Source organism: Mycteria americana, chromosome 2 (assembly GCF_035582795.1).
Source record: "Mycteria americana isolate JAX WOST 10 ecotype Jacksonville Zoo and Gardens chromosome 2, USCA_MyAme_1.0, whole genome shotgun sequence".
NCBI lineage: Eukaryota > Metazoa > Chordata > Aves > Ciconiiformes > Ciconiidae > Mycteria > Mycteria americana.
In genome coordinates, this window is record NC_134366.1 from 113,875,925 (window position 1) to 113,895,561 (window position 19,637).

Below are 19,637 nucleotides of genomic sequence, written 5' to 3' on the forward strand. Positions count from 1 at the left end.
TACTATGCTATAGGTGAGGTACCGAGATCTTTCCCTCCCTTCAGCTGCAGGACTCTCCCTAATAATGCTGGAAGTTAAAATGAATCATTTATGAGCATCAGTAGACACATGGGTGGGGCCTCTTTGTAAACTGGTATTTTGTTGATGCAATATGTGTGACAGCCTTTTAGTTCTGAATATAAATGTTACTAAGAGGAAATTAGGTCGGTTCGCAGAGGAGATCAGCCAGACCTTGCAGTGCATCTTGCTGAGGAGCAGGTACCTCCACCAGTACTGTGCTTCAGGTACTAGTACATGTAGAAGAAAAATGGAAGGTGAGTGTCTTGAAACTTTACTATCACTTGACTCAGTACTGAAAGCAGAAATAATTAAATGGTCAGGTGTGAGGACAAAAAAAAATTGTACATATTGCTGTGTGGAATCAAGTCTAGGGATTACTTCTATGGTTTAGATTTTATTTGTGGACTTAGTGAGAAAGAAAAAAACAACTTTTGAAAAAAAAATTTCCTTTTATAAAGGAAAAAGAGAGCTACAGAGAAGAAATGGTGAAACAACAGCCAATTCTGAAAATAAGAAAGAGCATGGAAAAGAATATATTTTATTTCCAGCATAAACTACAAAGTACTAGTTTTCAGTATTCTCATGCTAGAAGCAATTATTTCACAATGGATACCTGAAGTATTCTCTCCGGACTGAAGGTGAAATGTGAAATGATAGAGAAAACCCAGTGACTGGTATTGAAGGTCGGGTTTCTACCAGAGAGAGAAAACGAGTAGGAGATATGAAGTTGATTAGCCTTTTTCTCATTTTCTCTGAGCTGCCTTTGCTTAAGAAGGCAATTGTTAGCTCCTTTGTGATCCAGTTGTGATAATTAACTCTGATAAGCGAACTGTGGGCTGACTTTAGAGAACTTCCCTGGGAAACATGTCATATCTCAACTCCCTGATGTTCTGGTTCAGCTGGATTAATGAGTGGATGAAGTATACTTGTCTTGGTTTATAAACGCCTCCAGAGGATGGGCGAGGATCTATCAGGTTCTTTCAGTGTTCTTGACCACAGGAATTCGTCATGTGTACTACAAGCACTTCTAATCCTTTCTGTTCAACCAGGACACTTTGTGTTATGGTTGACAACTCTCATTAAGATATGAGGTTTTCAGTTCAATTCTATTACTCTTTCTTGTCAGCAGGTATGATGCATTCATGAGCAATAATGATGTAACGCATTGCCATATTCTTTGGTTATTGTTGATAGTATGCATGTTTTTAACATGAGCAACGCCCAGGTCTGCGTTTATCTGATGACCTTTGCTGAAGAGCTGAATTACCAATTCATTACCAAATTTAAATGGTTAGATGAAAAATGAAATTATTTTGGTTCAAGGAAACAAATCAGAAAAAGCTGGGGGGGGGTTGTTGGGTTTTTTTTTTCTTCCCTACCCAACCCTCCCCTCCCAATTCATTTCCATTACGATTTACTTCAGGATATGATCCTGGGAAACTCCACTGGTTTGTGTTAAAAGTGTCCCAGTCCCATGGGCTTAGCTATGAGTCTCCTTTTATGTGGATACACCTTTGGTTCTGGATGGGAAAAATTAGTTTCCCCTAAACACGTACTCTGTATTCAACTTAGTGCCAAGTTGTAAATAGAGAAGTTGCATTGTTTGGTTGTTCTGCAGGCTTAGCAGGACCAAACTTAACCCTTTAGTATTAAAATAATATACAAGACTTTGTAGTTCAGTAAGACCAGTTTCCAAAACTGCTGAGAATCTGTGGCTCCCATTGTCTTCAATTAGAGTGAAGCACTTTTAAAAATAAAAAGTTGTATGCAAATAAGTAAAAATGAGTGTTGCCACCCATCCTTCCGGCACCAGGATCATAATTACCCCTATGAAATGACTGATATCCAGGCAGGATGCCTAAGGGGGGATCAGCTAAGATTTTTGTCAAGGTAATCATGGCACTTGGGATAGATTGTCAGCATTTTTTTAAATGTCACCATTTGTGAATATTTCCTTCTCCATTAAGTTCCTCAAAGATGTCTGCAAACCTTTTATGACTTCAGGAAATGCAGATTGAGACATTTGCATGCATGTTTACAGTATTTACAATTTTGGGGGGATATTTATTTGTATCTATTTTTTTCATAACTCATTTGGAGTGCCACTTAAGCTTTCAAACACCTATATTTGTTATAAAATCTTTTATTTATTCAATTTACTTTATTATTTTGTTACTTGTATAAAAACCAACCCTCGACTGATAGCATGTGCAAAATGTTTGCTGTCTAGCTGTGGCTGAAAAGTAACTGTCTGTAGACAGTGTGTTGTAATGTGGAGAGAATATTAGAATGCAAAATCTATTTTTCAAGTAGAGATACTAATATCGTCCCTCGGCATCAGGTATTTATAAAGCAAGAAGGCACTGTATAAAAGATGTGAAACTTGTTGCACAGCTTTATAAATCAAAGCATTATACAAGTTTCCACCTGCAAGCTAGGGAAGTGGTGAACTTGTAAGGATACTTTTATGGATGTATGTATCAATCTCAGTGTTGCTGAATTTTGAATGAACTCTTGAATGAATTTTTTGAAACAGTTATCTCTGTCTTTTATCACTATCTCCTCTTTCATGTAATCTTGACCTCAGTCGGTGATGGGAACTCAATTATCTGTTATTTCCTTTGTGTTCCTTTCTCCATCCTGCAGTCATTGAGCTGGGAGAAGTTGACCTGAACTGTCCTTCCAACTGCCAAATTCATAATACCCATTTCTTCGGAACTGACAGACAGATAATAAGGAGAGGGCAAGCCTTCAGCTTTTACGCTCGCTTCCAAAATCGGGAATGGGATGACTCCGTGGACCAGGCCATTTTCACCGTGGAGACAGGTAGTCACTCCCAAACTCTGTGTAGTCTTTCCCAGTCCTTTGCTGGTAAGTAATATTTCCCATAGTCTTCAGTGACAAATAGCATCTACTTATTCATCTGTGTGAAAAGACTACTTTCCCCTAACTTGGGTAGCTCTGCTAACACGTAAAGTTTTCTCACTCTGCTACAGAAGTGACAAGTGAAAAAGAAATCCACCCTTGGGAGCTTTGCATTGCAAATGACGGGTAAGCAAATTACTTGCCTTTTACATGTGCTTTGTTTAGTCTGATTGAAGTTGTATTTATTTTCCTGAAAAGGCCTCAGACCCTGTGAATCGAATGAGACGAAATGTACCTTCCCAATGGGCAGATGTCTAGATCAAACCTGCTGGAGTGCTTCCTACAAAAATCATCAGCCAAAATGCATCAATATCAGCGTGTTTCCTCCCTCCAATGCCTGCATTGGCCGTTATATTCTCAATATGCAAATCACATCTTGTGGTCACACATATCAGCGATGCCTTGGAGATTTTTATGTCCTTTTTAACCCTTGGTGTGCAGGTAAGAACTCTAGTCATGATCAGATAGTTTTAAGAAAAATGCTAGTGATGAGTAAAAATGTTGAACATATTTATTACTTAGCTCGTAAGTAAGGGATGGAGTCACAGAAATAATGAGAAACAGGGAAGGATTTTGTTTTGTTATTTTTTATTTTTTCCTCCAAGTTCAAGACTGTCTCAAGCCAGTGTTTTGATTAGGTTTCTTAATGGTAGTACGGACGTAGTGTAATTTTTTTCCCCCACTTTTACAATGTCTTGACAGGACAAGCAGCAGTGGGCACAAAATGAAACACAGGAGGTTTCCTCTGAACATTGGGAAACACTTTTTTACTGTGAGGGTGACTGAGCACTGGCACTGGTTACCCAGAGAGGTTGTGGAGTCTCCATCCTTGGAGATATTCAGAAGCCATCTGAACATGGTCCTGGGCAGTTGGCTCCAGGTGTCCCTTCTTTGAGCAGGGGGGTTGGATCAGATGACTTCGAGAAGTCCCTTCCAACCTCAACTATTTTGTGATTCTGTGAATCCTGTGGTATCACCATGAAATAATATAGTACAAATACAAATTAAATTCTGTAGATCGGGTTCTGGTAGCAAGCAATTCTGGAGTCTGTAGGACCTTGCCAAAATCATTACGTGGCAAATATTCACATTGTCTGTGCTTTTGATTTGATCAAAATCAGATACCCATCTCTAAGTGCACAGTGTTTGACTCCTAGAACAGCTTAGTGTGAAGATAAATTGCAAGCTCTGCAATTCAGGTGTACTACAGCAGGGAGAGACTTAATAAAGATAATATCTAGATGCAAGTAGAAATGAATTGTCGGTGAACGTTTAAAGAGCCCGCACCCTTGAACATGTTTAAAAGTATAAATCAAAAATAGGTAGGAAAAGAAAGAGGGATCCAGTGAAGTAGAAGATACAGAAATGCTAGAAATGTACATATTGTCTGACTGATAGCTCTGCATCTTTTCCAGATGACCCTGTATATATGGACAATCAGGCCCATAGAGAAGAATATATTCTGAATGAACATGGGATACTGTATGAAGGAGTTCACAAGCATATTACCTCTCGACCATGGCACTTTGGACAGGTACTTTTTGAAGACCTGTTCAGAAGTAGATGTCATCCATATATGGATAAATGAGGTGTTACCCATATTTTTTCAGAAATGCATGCTATGTTATGGAGTGTGAAAGGTTTTTAGGACCAGTACAGACTATGCATGCACAAAACAAAATGTATGAGAATCTCACGGTAGCCCAAACAACTGGGAGGAAAATTTCTGTAGTAAAATTGAGGAAACTGCAGAATGTTCTTGGAAAAGGTGAAACAGAATATTGTGCTTCTCAAGAAAAATTATTCCATTGGTCAAACATAAGCAAAAATTACATGTTTCTCCCTTTGGTTTTCCTTCAAGCAGATAGACAAAACCATGCAGACCACTAGAAGCTGTGCTTGATTTAAAAAAAAAAAGGGGGGGGGAAGAGAGAGGGTAGCTCATATACATGAAAAAGACGGGATTATTGACAAGAAAGGAACTTTATCAACATCAGAATACCATGATGCCTGTGTTAACTACTCTTTCCTCAGTTTGAAGATGGGATTCTGGATATCTGCTTGAAGATCCTAGACATGGGTGCGAGTTACCACCATGGCTCTGATCGCGACCATTGTTGGCGCAATGATCCTGTGCATGTCAGCATGGTCATAAATCACATGGTAAGACCTCTAGTGGTGTGTGACCTCTGAATAGATTGGGTCATGCTTCATTATATTAGAGAAGGACATATTGCACTGTAATCTAACACAGTATGAGTAGCAGGGAAAATCCTTTCATATGCTCAGATTCACAGGAAAAACTAACCTGTAACACTAATCTCTGATGATTTTGTGATGTGCTTAGGATGTGAAGACATGGTCAGCTATTTGAAAAGGTTGTTTTTCTTTTCTCTTTCTAGATAAGCAGCCATACCACTAACAGTATCATGAAGATTCCAGAAAACAATGATTACCTGAAAGGAACAAAACCATTTTCCTGGAATGGAAGTGTCCCTATTCTTCAGCAGTGGTACAACGGCAGATGCAGGCCGGTCAGATATGGGTACTGTGGGTCTCTTGCTTCAGTAATGTGCACAGGTATGATATTTCAGTCTGCCCTTACCTAGTTATCTAAAAAGGAAGAAAGAAAACCAGGATCAAAAACCTCTGACCCTAAAAGCCACTGGAAGAATATTACTCATAAGCATTTTACTAGAAAAGAAATATAATATTTTTCTCTTGTTATGACATGGCATGGCTCCTAACATAGTGTTTGTTATCAACCTATTGCTTTCCTGTAGAGCATGAAGAGCAAGAAAAGCAGTACTGTTTTTTCTGTGACCTTTATACTATGCAGCTACCAATACTGCAACTTTTATTAAAACACAGAGCAAGTGCAGCATCGTGGAGACAAAATTTATCCTTTGGGTCAGGTCTGAAGGATGAGAAAAAACAGTTATGAACAGGAAGAAGACCTCTAGCAATGTCTCCTCCAAAACATAAAAGCAGCAGGCTACCATATTCTTTTACTGCAAAGGATGAGATAACAGTGAACTAAACTCTACAGACAAAAAATTGGAGTTCCAACTTTATACCATTTATTTACTGAACCTGCTTCTACTTTGAAGAAAATTAAGTTGATATTCCATAGATGAATCTATATGTACTACACTCTGTTTACAAAAAAAATTATGGTGGTGTATTAATGCAGGATCAGCTTCATTATTTCTGAACTTACAACAGAACTGGGTTTGGTTTTGTTTTTTTCTTTAAAGCTGGAAGAGTAACAAGCCATTTCTTTCAGCTAGGCTCTTTTCAGACTACTTTTCAACCACTAAAGAGAAGTTTTGAAGACAGAATCACTGCATCCCAAATATTGCCTCCTGTCCATTTTGTTTATATAATTGCAAAGTAGAATATAGGAGAATTATTTATAAAATAAGTGATGGATTTGCTTGATTAATTACCGTTTGTAATGACTCATGAATATTTTTTTCCTTACAGTGATGAGGTGTTTGGGAATTCCAAGCCGTGTTGTCACGAACTTCTGTTTTCCATGCTCAATTGAGAATCCCCTTGGTATCAATGAGATTTTTGACTGTACTGGAAAAAACCTGTGTGGTAAAGACAAGCTATGGTAAATAAGAAATAAACAAGCTCTTTTGGTTTTGTCAAAAATTAAATGATAGAGAGACTAGTATAAATCTAGGAGATCAATGTATCTCTTCCTTTGGTGTTGCAAGGCTGTTCAGTTTCCTAGTAATACATTTCAAAAACATGAAATTACTGAAGTGGCAGTCTGCTCAACCTACATTTAAAAACAAAAAAAACAAAAAAAACCAAAAACCCACTTGTGAGAATTGATGCTACCTGCTTATCCTTCTCAGTTGAAAGAATAAGGCCATCAGTTTTAGTAGCTGTAAAAATATTAGGTAGATCAGGAAATTAAAGGGAAAATTTATCACAAATTAGGACTGTTATCTTCAGTCACAGTCACTTGGTTGATAATTGTGTTGTCTTCCTGAGGTTCCTTATCACGAATTGCTTTATTCTTGTAAACCTTTCAATTCATGTTCATATAACTATGGCATTATCACTCATCATAGCAGAATTTTGTGTTTTCACCCTTGGCCTGCATGTTCATACTTTCACTGCACTAGAATTTTTTTTGTATCCAAGTCTCATCTATGAGAGCTTTTAAGGAATTTTCTGCCCTTTCACATGTCAAAAAGATGAGGTCAAACTGAAATACTAAGGGAATGAGGATCTTATTTTAGCACAAAAGACTTAAGGGTTTATTCTTTGTTAAGCCATTAAAAAGAAGACTAAGACAGTATGTGGTTTTCCTCTAAAGAATCAGGAGAAAAATGTTAGGAAAATAAACTAGTTAAACAAAAGAACTGTGCTAGCACGTTATCAACAAAAAAAGGGCTGTGAGAAGAATATTTTGCAATCAGGTCTGCAGGGTCCTGGAACAAATTTCCAGTCTGAGTGATATAAAGCAAAACAAACAACTTCTGTCCCCAAACATCATTAACAGTGTTAAGATATAGTTTTCAGCTGATTAAAAGGTTATCTCTGACATGGTTTTCCTCCATCGTAAGGCATTGAACTTGATGATCCAAGAGATGTCTTTAATCCTATATTCCTGCATCCTACAGGCAATACCACTGCTGGAATGAATCTTGGATGGCTCGCAGGGACCTGAATCAATGCTGTGGTGATTGGCAATGTCTGGATCCGACACCTTTGGAAACAGGCAGAGGTAACTGTTTACTATAACTTATCGTTTTCCTCAGCTTATGTTGTTGAGTTTCTCTATTACTCAGGTTACAACCTACTATAACATTTTTGTTATCTGGCTTAGGTTCAGCTTGCAGTGGTCCTACATGGGTTCGAAGCATCAGAGAAGGGGAACTGGACTTGGACTATGATGGTCATCATATGTTTTCTCGAGTAAATTCAAACTATGTTGGCTGGCTTTCCCAAAACAATGCCAAAAAAACAAAATTTTTCTGCAATGCTTGGCCATGTGGACAACGTCTAATCACCAAGAGTGTTGGCAGTGAGCAATTCGAAGATATCACTGGGGCTTACAAGTATGAACTAGGTATGATGAAAAGTCATTAAATGGGTTAGGGGAAATTTTAAATGCTAAACATATAAAATTATCGATGTAATCTGTCCTATGTTAAAATGAGTAGAACAATCTGAAGTTGTCTTTTTTTGAGAAAGAGGAACATGCCTTTCTGTTCAAAGATCTTGATTCTTAAACTTCTAAACATATTTAGATGATTCAAACAAAACACACAGTAATTACATCCATTTAGGATAGGATAGGATATTTCAGTTGGAAGGGACCTACAACGATCATCTAGTCCAACTGCCTGACCACTTCAGGGCTGACTAAAAGTTATAGCACGTTATTAAGGGCATTGTCCAAATACCTGTTTTTAAGGCACTGACAGGCATGGGACTTCTATCACTTCTCTAGAAAGCCTGTTCCAGTGTTTGACCACCCTCTCGGTAAAGAAATGTTTCCTAATGTCCAGTCTAAACCTCCCCTGACAACAGCTTTGAGCCATTCCCACGGGTCCTATCACTGGATACCAGGGAGAAGAGATCAGCACCTCCCTCTCCACTTCCCCTCCTCAGGAAGCTGTAGAGAGCAATGAGGTCGCCCCTCAGCCTCCTTTTCTACAAACTAGACAAGCCCAAAGTCCGTAGGCACTCCTCACAGATCATGCCTTCCAGCCATTTTAATACTACTATTCATATGTACATGTTTTGCTCTCACCTGTACAGTAGTTTAAAATATTAGCAGATTTTAGATAATCTAAAAAACTTAAACTCTTTTAAACCCAGGATTAACTTCTTACTTGTTGCTTCTTGTCCCAGCTCTGTCAGAAAATATGCCTAGTTACTGAATTCATGTATTATTAGGGTATCCCGCTGTTCTTACTTTGGGCTACTGATTACTGATTTTCATCTTCCAGTAGTAGGGAGGAGTTGAACCAGCAAAATTGCCTAACAGAATGAAGAGTGGATCACAGCTGATTGTAAAATTGCAAGCTCTATGTTTTTTTTTTTTTTTAACAGGAACAAAAAAGAAAACAATTGATAGTTTCTATGTTTGAATGGTGTATTTTGCCTTTTGAGAGACATGGTAGCATTTCATATTCACCCTAACCCTTATAAAGAGTTATATTTTGGGTTTTGCACTAACTATACATTTTGAGATTTACATGACCATTTTTAAATTTAATTTAAAAAAGTACAATAAATTTTTTGAATGTTTTTCTGAGATTTGTTTTCTTCTATGCATTCAGACTACCATATCTTGTGTTTCATTATCTGGTGGATTTGTTCTACACCAAGCCACTACATTAGGTTTCAGGAAGGAGGAGGAAGAAATTTAATTATCTTTATTATTTGGGTAGATATGGCTTCTTGTGCCTCCAGCAGATTAATTATCATGTATCTTCTTCAACAGGATCTGTGAAAAACAAAGAAGCCTATTACCGGGCTTACAGAAGAATTTACCCAGGGTACTGCAATGCTTCCAACTGTCATATTGAGAGAGAGTTATCATCTCTGAAAAACCCATTTTTGAGTGACTCTGGTATTAACATGAGGTTAAAGATGGCTAACTGCCCAATGTATGGTGAAGATGTCCAACTGCACTGGCTGCTTGAAAATTTGCGTAGTGAAAACAAAAACCTGAAGTTTAATTTGTGCGCACAAATAGTAACCTACAGCGGTTGCCCAATGGATCAATTTTGGAAAGACAGTGTGAATGTCACGTTGGGTCCAAGGGAAGGTAAGAAGGTGAATTTGTCCAACACCCTTTTGTCCACTGTTCTTTTCAGGAGATAGTTTGCTTTTTAGTATTAGTGGAGACTTCCTAATATTGGTGGGAAGTGAAATGAATACAATGTTAAATATTGACAGCTGAATTCACTTTAGGGTGATCACTCAAAAATCGACACTGTGTCAACACTGTGTCAATACTACATGTATAGTGACAGGTAAATCGTAGTCTTTCCTTAATTTCTCAAGGCTTAGAGATTCTTATGATCATTTAAAAACTTGTTTCTGCTAAAAGTTCAATTCTGGATTCTATATTCAATACAAAGATAAAGTTGCAGCTGTCTATCAGAAAAGCAATTTGTTTCCTTTGGCCAGAAGATATTAGCCAGTGTAAAACATTTTTTTTTTTTAGCACTACATTAATTATTTCTAGATATACCATATGATGGGAAGTGCAAAGGTGTATCAGAACATAAACACTTTTTTTCATGGTTAATATCTTTTTCTGGAAGAAAAATTATCCCTTGAATTAAAACACATCATTATAAGACAAAATTTCATACCTGATATTAACTTTATGTTTTACTAAGCTTTAATTTGCCTACATTTGAATTATTGCTTTAAGAATTACACTAAAATGAAAGTTTCCAAATTTTTAATAATAATAATAAACCAACCTCCTTGTAAATGCACTGATATAGTTACATTAACTGAAAACTATGAAGCTGGTTGTTGAAGGTAGCAATGTATCACCCTAAGGCAGGAAAAATCAGGTCTGTTTTCAAAGATGCTGTGATAATATTTAATGAAGCCATTGTAAGTGCCAGTTAAATTTTAGGAGGAAGGAAAGTGGAAATATTAGCCAAAAAAATCAGAAAAAAATAATTAAAATAAATTTGTTTTACAGTGAAAAAAATTCCACTGTGTATATCATATAGTCAATATGGACCTTATCTCTGTGATCACAACATTATGAAAGTAGTTGCTGTCTCAGACCCAGAGTGTGGAGAAGTTCTGATGGTGAGCAGGGATATCATTATCAACAGGCCACCTGTTATTGTAAAGGTAAAGAACTTTACTTATGGGATTTGTGATCTAAGGAACAGACTTAGGGACTCTTATTGGCCACTTCCTAGGTACAATGCCAATAAACTTGAAACTTTCTTTTTTTCTTTTCTTTGATTGTATTTTTTATTTTAGCAAGATCATTGTGATTTTAAATGTATAACAGTGGACTTAGAGTGATGTATAGAGATCATCAGATCCATAAATCAGAAAGAAATGTGTATGAATAATCCTTTTTTTCTTTTTTTTCCTTACATTTATTTACTTCATTGTTAATTTTGTAAGGGTTACAAAACATAAAATGTGTTTGTTTATTTTCTGACTAGCTACTGAGCCAGCCCAGGATGAAAGTACCATGTACTGCAGAGATCTCCTTCTGCAATCCTCTCCAGGAGGACATGAAGAACTGCGTAATGACGTTAGAAGGCTGTGGTTTATTCAAAGAGCCGATGACCATTGAGTAAGATCATCAATTATTTAAAGGGGGATAATAGTGGGAGTTCACTATGGTGTGCTAGATCAGAGCAGGTTTTGAAGAAGACAATAGTTCTGATATTTTTGTTTAGGACCTGAACAGGACTTTTTGCCCCTTATTAATTTGAGACTCCATTAAAAGCCTCACTCCTCTTGAAAATGATGGATCATTTAGAGCTGGTGAGATATGCTGCTGCTTCATTTTTCTCAAGATTTAATTTAAGTGTGTGTTTCAAATTTCTGTCTGAAAGGGAATGCACTCTTTTCTTTACAAGAAATTCTAGCTGGGTCCCCCATCCCTTATAATCCTATTGCGTTTGTAATAGAATTCCTCTAAATATTCATGAACTGGCACCACATACATGAACAATTAGAAAATGACAGTGAGAAATAGCAATATGTATTCTAAGCTCATAACACGTTAATCATGGGAAGCTGGAAACTTCCAGGATGCTATAACATCCTAGGAAAAGTAGCTGTTCATTAATATGCATTGCTGTTCTTCATGACAAGGAGAACTGACAGAAGTATGACTAGTTTTGAGGCGAAGCAATTAGGAATTGTTCTCTCTGAATAATAATGAACTCGATTCCACAAAGCTGCCTGATCCAGCTTATACTACTGGAAATGGGAAGCAGTAAATACATCTTTAAGGCAGAAGGGTGCTACATTTTTGAAGAATTCAAGAGAGTATCATGAATGAGTTTCCAGTTCCAATTGCAGAATCGACTATAGGAGTTTTCCAAATCTTTTGGGACAGAAGTTGTTACCATGCTTTTCACAACACAGAATGTGGTTTTTTTGGAGGAAGGCAAGAATAACAAAGTTGTCATAACAGTTTGTCTCTGAAAATATGTCATAGCAAATTAAACCTAATCGTGTGTGCTCATCTTGTAGTACTTCAGGTCTCTGAGCTACCCAGGGTCCTAATTCTTTTCCTTCTCTCGGTCTAGTTTGGGAACTCTGGCATCCAACCAACAGGCACGGACCATTGTGGAATTCACACCTTACAGGCTTGGCAGCCACCGGCTCCTGGCCAACTTCGGATGCCACAAGTTTGCCTACTGCAAGGGATGCGCCAAGGCCGAAGTGTGTTGCCCCAGTGGCCAGAACGGTGCTCTGCCCATCAGCCAGAACGGGTCGCTCCCGGTGTGTGAGAACGGCTCCCTCCCCATGAACAGCTCTGGGCCTGTCCCTGTGGCGGACCCTGCGTTCAACTCCATGTGTGAATATATATGTATCCCAGTGTGCAACCCAAACTGCAGTGCAGGGGGCCAGCCTGTGTACGACTTCGTGTACCTCCCTGCAGGCCATCCCTTATGCAACTCCATCTGCACCCAAGGATTCAATCCAAGTGCCAATCCTGGTTTTGACCTGGGATGTGATCCTGGCTTCCGTGTCATATGCGAGACTGTGCCTCCCGCTACGTGTGCCCCGATGCCTCCGTCCATGTACGGCTCCATGCCTGCCCCAACATCCAACCCCACGTGCCCCCCGATGCCTCACGTGGTGTTCGAGACGGGTCCTGCTCCCTCACACCAGCCTGGAGGCGGAGGGGGGCCGATGTCCTACTCAGTCTCTGTCCCAGCAAATAATGCGGTGAGTGCCCTGCTGACCCATTTCATGGCTGGCTCTGGTCCCACTGCGGCAACCCAGGCAGTCCCTACCCATATGTCTTCTCCGCCATCCCACCCCGTGTGCTCTCCGGTAGCCCACGCCATCGGCAGTCCCATGCCGCCACCAGCTCCCATTTCAGTGCCTGCTGCCTCCATCTCGCACGTCGTCTGTGGCTCTGCGCCCTCTCCCACCACCCAGCCTCCGTGTGGCCCAATGGCCGCTCTGCCCTCCCAACCCTTGAGCGCCCCGGTAGTCCGTGGCGTCTGCTCCCCAGGCCCCTGCCCAGCGGCTTCCCCGGTGCCCCGCTCTGCTGCCCGTAGCGCCACCCCAGCAGGCCTGCAGATGGGGAGTGCCCCGGCAGCCCACTCACTCTGCTCCCCAGCCCCCCGCCCCGTGGGACCCCCGGCAGCCCACTCGCTGTCCTCTCCAGCCCCCCGCCCAGTGGGGCCCCCTGCAGCCCACTCGCTGTGCTCCCCCACCTCTGTCTCGCTGGGGGCCACGGGGGCCCGCCCCGCCAGCTCACCCGCCGCTCGCCCCGAGGACTCATCGTCAGCCTGCCTCCCGTGCCCCCCAGCCCCGCGCCCCCTGGCAGCTGCCACGGCCCGCTCCCTCTGCGCCCCTGCCTCTCACTCGGTCTCCCGGGTCGTGGGCACCCCGGGGTCTCGCTCGGTGTGCGGCCCTCGGTGGGGCCCCTCCTGTGACACCACTGCTCGCTCGGGCTCCCACTCCACGTGGGCTCCCACCTCCCGCTCAGCGTGGAGTCCCACGGGGCGCTCCAGCTACTCCCCCTTGTCCCGCACCACCTATGGCACGCTCACGCGCCCTCCGTACAGCTCCTTGTCCCGCTCCTACAACACCTTGTCCCGCTCGGCCTACACCACCCTACCCCGCTCCACCTCTCCCTCTGCCTACGCCACCCTGCCCCGCTCTGGGTCGCGCCCCTCCAGCAGCACTCTGCCCAATGCAGGGTCCCGCACGCCCTGGAGCCCCGGGAGGAGCACTCTCACCTACTTCAAACGCAAATACCTGTAATGGGGAGGAACCTGGGGAAAAGCCAAAGCCAGTGAATTAAAGCCCATGTGCAGACGCTTTGAAAGAGGTTAGAAATAGGGTGATGGAGAGCAGCGTGCATAGTCCTGAGTATTTATCCACGCATTTAAGATGTGCCGGAAAGCAGGATGCTAGCCCACTGCTGAGGGACGCATTTGATGTAATACTCGTATGTCTTGAGATACGGTACGGTGGAAGTGACAAATGAACATGCTCCCTGTGGAGCCGTCATGACAATGGTTGCACAGTCCAGGTAATCGGACTTACTTGCTCGGTCAAGCTGTTTTATAAATGATGTGCTTTCACTCTCTCTTCTCTTGATTTCTTGCGATGTGTATTTCTCAGATCTCCCTGGGCTACAGCAGTCATAGCAAATCTCTCTCCCTGCATGAAATGTGCTGTCCTTGGGATGCTGCAAAGAGGTGGCAGCAGACCTGCCTTACATCTTGCCTAACAGGCATTGGGCCCCTGAGCCCTGGTTTTGTTGTGGCTCAGGTCAGTTCTGCATGCACTTATATTTCCTTAGTTATGTGGCAATGAAAAGTGTGGAGGTCATGGCATACCTAAATCGTTACAAATCAACTGAAGAGTTTAAAAAAAAAAAAAAAAAGCAATTATAATAAATTTAGTATTACAACTCTTGATATATTACAGTTCTGGTATCAGGAATCCAAAGGTCAGATTAGAAAAGCTGCAAAACTCAGTGAATGATTAACACTGATTTATTGGCTTTCATGGCTAAATGTTTTTCATGTAGCATATTCCAAAATTTTTCTCATATATATTGCATGCATTTAGGTTCATGGGAAAAGCTCTAATTCCAAGGCTGTGCCTTTCTGATTCAATATAGCTAGGAAACTTCTGTCACCAGACCTGAACTAGAGAAGGAAGTATGACGTTATCTTTTCTTTCCAACTCCCAGCCCTCCCAACTGAAAGGTTAAGAAGGTGAATGAAATTGTGTTATGTCTTCTTCAGATAATTGGTACTGTTTCAATGCTAGCCTTCTCCCAGTTTTAGTTTTAGGAATTTAAATCATACATTGTCATAATGCAACTGTCCCTGAATTTGGGATTTGCTCACAAGAATTTTGTATTTACCGACAACACCTCCTATCCCTCCATTATTTTCCTCTAGTGCTCCATTATTTCTAGTAGCAAGTGTTAGTGGGGTTTTGTAGTAAGATAATTTTGCTGGTGCTGCAGAATCTTCAGTCATGTAGCAATAGTGTTTCAGTAGTATCACTGTAGTTCACACCCCTATGCTCTGTGATGAGACTGAGTAACCTTCTGGGGATTTTGAAAAGGTGTGGTGTCAGATGGTAGCTATGAACATACCAACAGTATCAACTACATAGTAATCCTGAGTATGGTAGAAGAAATATTTGCCTGGATATTGTAATAGAGTGGTCATAACTCAGTGACTTGTTTTTTACGCCTTTTCAATAGTCTCTGTTAGGTATTTGCTGAGAATTTCTTTGCCTGACTGACAATAGAAATAAACATTTAAAAAACACCTCTAATTCTGTTGTTTTGGTTTCTTTTTTTTTGGTAATACCTCTTCAAAAGTGGGGAATAAATCTCTCCAGATGCACCGGAATGTGAAAGCTTCTTTCTACTCCGTTTCTGTGTTATTTCCTCTTCTTTTCCCTTAGTCTGAAACCAAGGCTTCAAAATAAGATCTGAAGTCAGGAGAAATCTATAGATCTCCTACTATAATTGAACTCAGTTCAGTATTAAAGGAAAAATTCAGCCATCGTCTTTGCTCACAATAAAGCTTTCCACTTGCAGATGTTGCATGAGTTTTTCTTTTGCTTTCATGGTCTGCAAAACTTTCAATTCACAGAAATGCCAAAATGAACAAATCTTTGGGTGGCAGAGGAAGAGACACAAAAGATACCAACACTATTTACTTAAGAAAAAATGTGATTTTTTTTGAGAAAGTGTTAACAGTACATGGCACCTACATCATTACCAAATAACATTTTGGATTTCTTTTCCCAGTAGTGGTTTGACTTCTCTGACTTTCCTCATTTCTGGGAATGAGCCTGATTCCTTATTTCCGAAACTCCAAAGATTTGGTCCCAACCTATTAATGTCACTGGCGCTGTTGAGAGTGTGTGCAAATTTTACTCCCCGCTCTTCTTGCCATATATGATAAATACACATTGCTTTTGAAAAATGTAGCAAGTTCATTATTATTAGAGGATAACAGAAATCGTTTAAAGTTCAAAATGATTCTAATAGTAAAGGCATTATCTTGAGTGCGTTGTCACATACATCCTAGTAATAACAAAAGGTAGATTGTAGTCTCCTAGCAAAGTCCATTGTACAGCCTCATATTCATTTGGGGGGAGAGAAAACCCTAAACAAAAAAAAAACCCCAAACCCATTAACAATAAAACTGTCCACCAAACAACAGGATTTAAATTATCTCCTTCTTAAATGTTTATGAGTGAAAGACTCCAACCTGTGTTTTAGAAGGTATCTGCTATCACAGGAGGCATGGTTTAAATTTCCAGAAAAATTCTGTTCTGTTCTGTTTTGTTTTGTTGTGGGTTGGTTGGTTTGTGGTTTTTATTTTTTATTTTTTTTTTTTTTCAAAACTGACATGTTTGGCTGTCTCAAATGCACTTTCTTGAAGCAGAACCCACCAGAAATTTTTTTTCTTTTTTTTTTTTTTTTCCTGGTGTTTTTAACATATTGAAGGTTAACAGTATTCTCTAATGTGGTGAGATACATAAATAAGTCTATTTTAGAGAGGCCAACTCAGGCATGACAGTTATAGTCATCAGATATTGAATACAGTACTATCATATTTATGTGTTCAGGAATACATTTCTAATTTTATTCTCAGTTCAGATATGTATTTTATTTAAGTGAGGGAAATATATTCACTTGTTTCTAGGCCAGTGAAGGTGAAAAAAGGCAATTTCTCATGCATTATTATAGTTACCGTTTCTATGATTTAACATAATAAATGGGACTACTGGAATTTATTTTTGTGTGCAACTAAAATAAGGTTGTATTTGTTTTAAAGATGAGGAAGAATCCAGTATGTGGTGATTTTCAGTTCTCATCCCTAACAGTTCATTAGACCTTTACAAATCTTTTTTTAGATGAGAAGTTAAGAAGATTTAGCTGCACGTTAACTGTTTCAAAGTTTAAATGCTTAAGGTTTGTGCTTCTTTGGACATTTGCTGGTGACACACTATAAAATGTCTGAGTGAAGTGTGATTTATTTTTATATATTCCATTACCTGCAAGAAAAATATTGAAAAGTATGACTCAATGAACCGATTTCCTACCAAGCATTAGTTCTAGAGGTAAATTAGATTTGATATATTGTATCAGACAAGAAGATAAAATTAGGGAAACACTATATGCATTTTAATTAGTGTTAAAACCAAACAAAATATTTTGGAACATGTACTATGAAGTGTATAAAAATAAAGAAATGAAATATGCTGACCAGAAAAACATGTGAAAATATTCCAAATGCAGAAGATGGCAAGGATTTCTTGTTTTGTTATGAAGCAATTTTATGTAATCTGTTGTACATTTCCATTATATCTGAATTTTCAAAACTCAATTTTTCCATACTGCATTTGCAGAAGTGTTTTTATAAGGGAAGGTCTTTATTTGTAGAAGGAAATTCTATTCAAATATTTTACAGGCATCCCAGCTCTTTCTTTCTTTTGATGTCTTAGATGGGAGGATTTTCTTTCTTTGTATATTCTTCCTGGTTGATCTTGTTCAAGCTTTTAAATTCTTTGTCTTTGAACTGCAAAGTATGTTATGTAATGTGCCCGTGTGCTCATTTGTATTGGGTAATTTTCTGACTCTCTGACTAAGACTGGAATAAAAGTTTTGTATAGGAGACCAATGCAGGACTGAAAACAGAAAGTGTTCCCAGCCCAAGGATCAAATACAGTGTACGTGCACAACTGAGCCCTCATTACTATTCTGTTGCTTGTTTATAGTAATAATTAAATCTGCTACCACATTAATTTGGATTTTAAATCTGTTTCAGATATACTAACTGGCCACACCTGTCTAACTTTTCAGCTAACAACAATTTTTTTCCTCTTCTCCTCTCCTGAGAAAAGTTGCCCTTGATGGTGCTCAGTAGACTGCATTAGCTATTTGAGCAACCTGTACTTTTTCATATGTTCACTTCCAGCCCTCATACATCTGAACTGTACGTGTGTTTTCTCCATAAGGGATGTTTAGTGCATGCTGTCTATCAGTGCTACAGGGTTTGAATAGAGAGCATTAATTGATACATATGAATCGGTTGGAAAAATTAATAAAATGAAGTAATATCTAGAAAACCAGGAGTTATGTGTAAAGAAGGGAAAAACTTTACGGTGTAAAGAAATGTCACACCATACACCATTTTCTTTTAGAAAATCTCTTCTGTGATTCTGGTGTTCTGATTCCTCTTTCTGAATATCAAACCTCAAATTTTATTAAAGCTATGATAGTATGTCAAGTTAGCTTTAGATTAATTAGAAATAGAGAAATCTTGATGTTTGAGATAAATATTACCAGGAATCCTTGCTGCTCCAATATATTAAAATATACCAGTAAACCTAATCTATCATCTGCAGCAGTTTCTGAGTATAGAGCTCAGACACTGGATATTAACCCTGACCTAAAAATAATCTATAATTCTGGCTGAACTAAATGTAGCATCTTCATCTTCTAATTTTTGCTTACCTTTTAATTTCATTTTGACCTTTTTTGGCCTTCATCCCTTTTCTACACAGGTGAAACAATTAGAATAGCTAGGGGCTGCTCAAATGCAAATATCATCAAAATTGCTACAACAGCCTTCAATAGACATTTCAGAATCTCTAATAGGGAATTCTGTCTTCAGAGCACAAACATTATAAGATGGAGAGAATACTGAGGTTTTTGTAATAATCTTGTTCCTTTCCTTTAGGTGATCTCAGTCAATTATATAATAGCATGAGTCATTAGGGATCCCAACTGCACATTAGCTGAATACTAACGTGCACTTTTCTGCATCACTGACTGAGGCCATTTGCCAAGGACAATATCAATGCAGAAGGAATGATAAACAGGATTCATTAAGATCTGGTCTATAACAACTTCACAGTGAAACTTAATATGCTTCTATAAAACTAGGTATGAAATTTATTCAAAGACTATGGATCAAATAGAAATAAGATGTAGAAGGGTTGTCTGATATGTAAGGCAAAGGTTAGGCACTAAATGCCCAAAATTAAAATTCTGAAAATTTTGTGATGGATACAGCTTAATCCTGGTAACATCCAAACCCTGCAGGACCCTTACTGTTTCTTTTTAAAATCTTGAGGTGCCTAGATTTGTGTCCCAATGTGTATAGATTTTTTTGTCCCAGTCAGAGCTGGATTGATCCTGGTGTGCTCGTCATTAATCTTAAGCCAAATCAAAGTCCAGAAGCTAGGTATTTCTAGCCTAAATTCTCTTAGTGGTCTAATCCTTGAGGTGGTCAGAATGCATATAACATAAGCATATCCACAAAGTTTAGAAATAGCCTTAATCATTTGTATTTTATCTACTCTTTAACATTCATTTATAGTTTAATGCCAAATGCAAGCACAGTTCTAAGATAGACCCAAAATCTAGGATTATATACACAGATAAG

The 19,637-nt window shown here is 39.2% G+C and overlaps 1 protein-coding gene across 1 annotated transcript; it reads left to right on the top strand.

Moving 5' to 3' along the window:
- The first annotated feature begins 307 nt into the window (after nt 1-307).
- On the top strand, nt 308-13,965 carry LOC142406507 (protein-glutamine gamma-glutamyltransferase 5-like). Its single transcript, XM_075495454.1, has 13 exons — nt 308-314; nt 2,707-2,886; nt 3,184-3,426; nt 4,401-4,519; nt 5,020-5,148; nt 5,388-5,565; nt 6,472-6,604; nt 7,629-7,732; nt 7,835-8,077; nt 9,461-9,787; nt 10,685-10,842; nt 11,169-11,302; nt 12,270-13,965. Exons 1-13 carry the CDS (start codon nt 308-310, stop codon nt 13,963-13,965), a joined length of 3,651 nt encoding a protein of 1,216 aa, XP_075351569.1.
- Nucleotides 13,966-19,637: the final 5,672 nt, after the last annotated feature.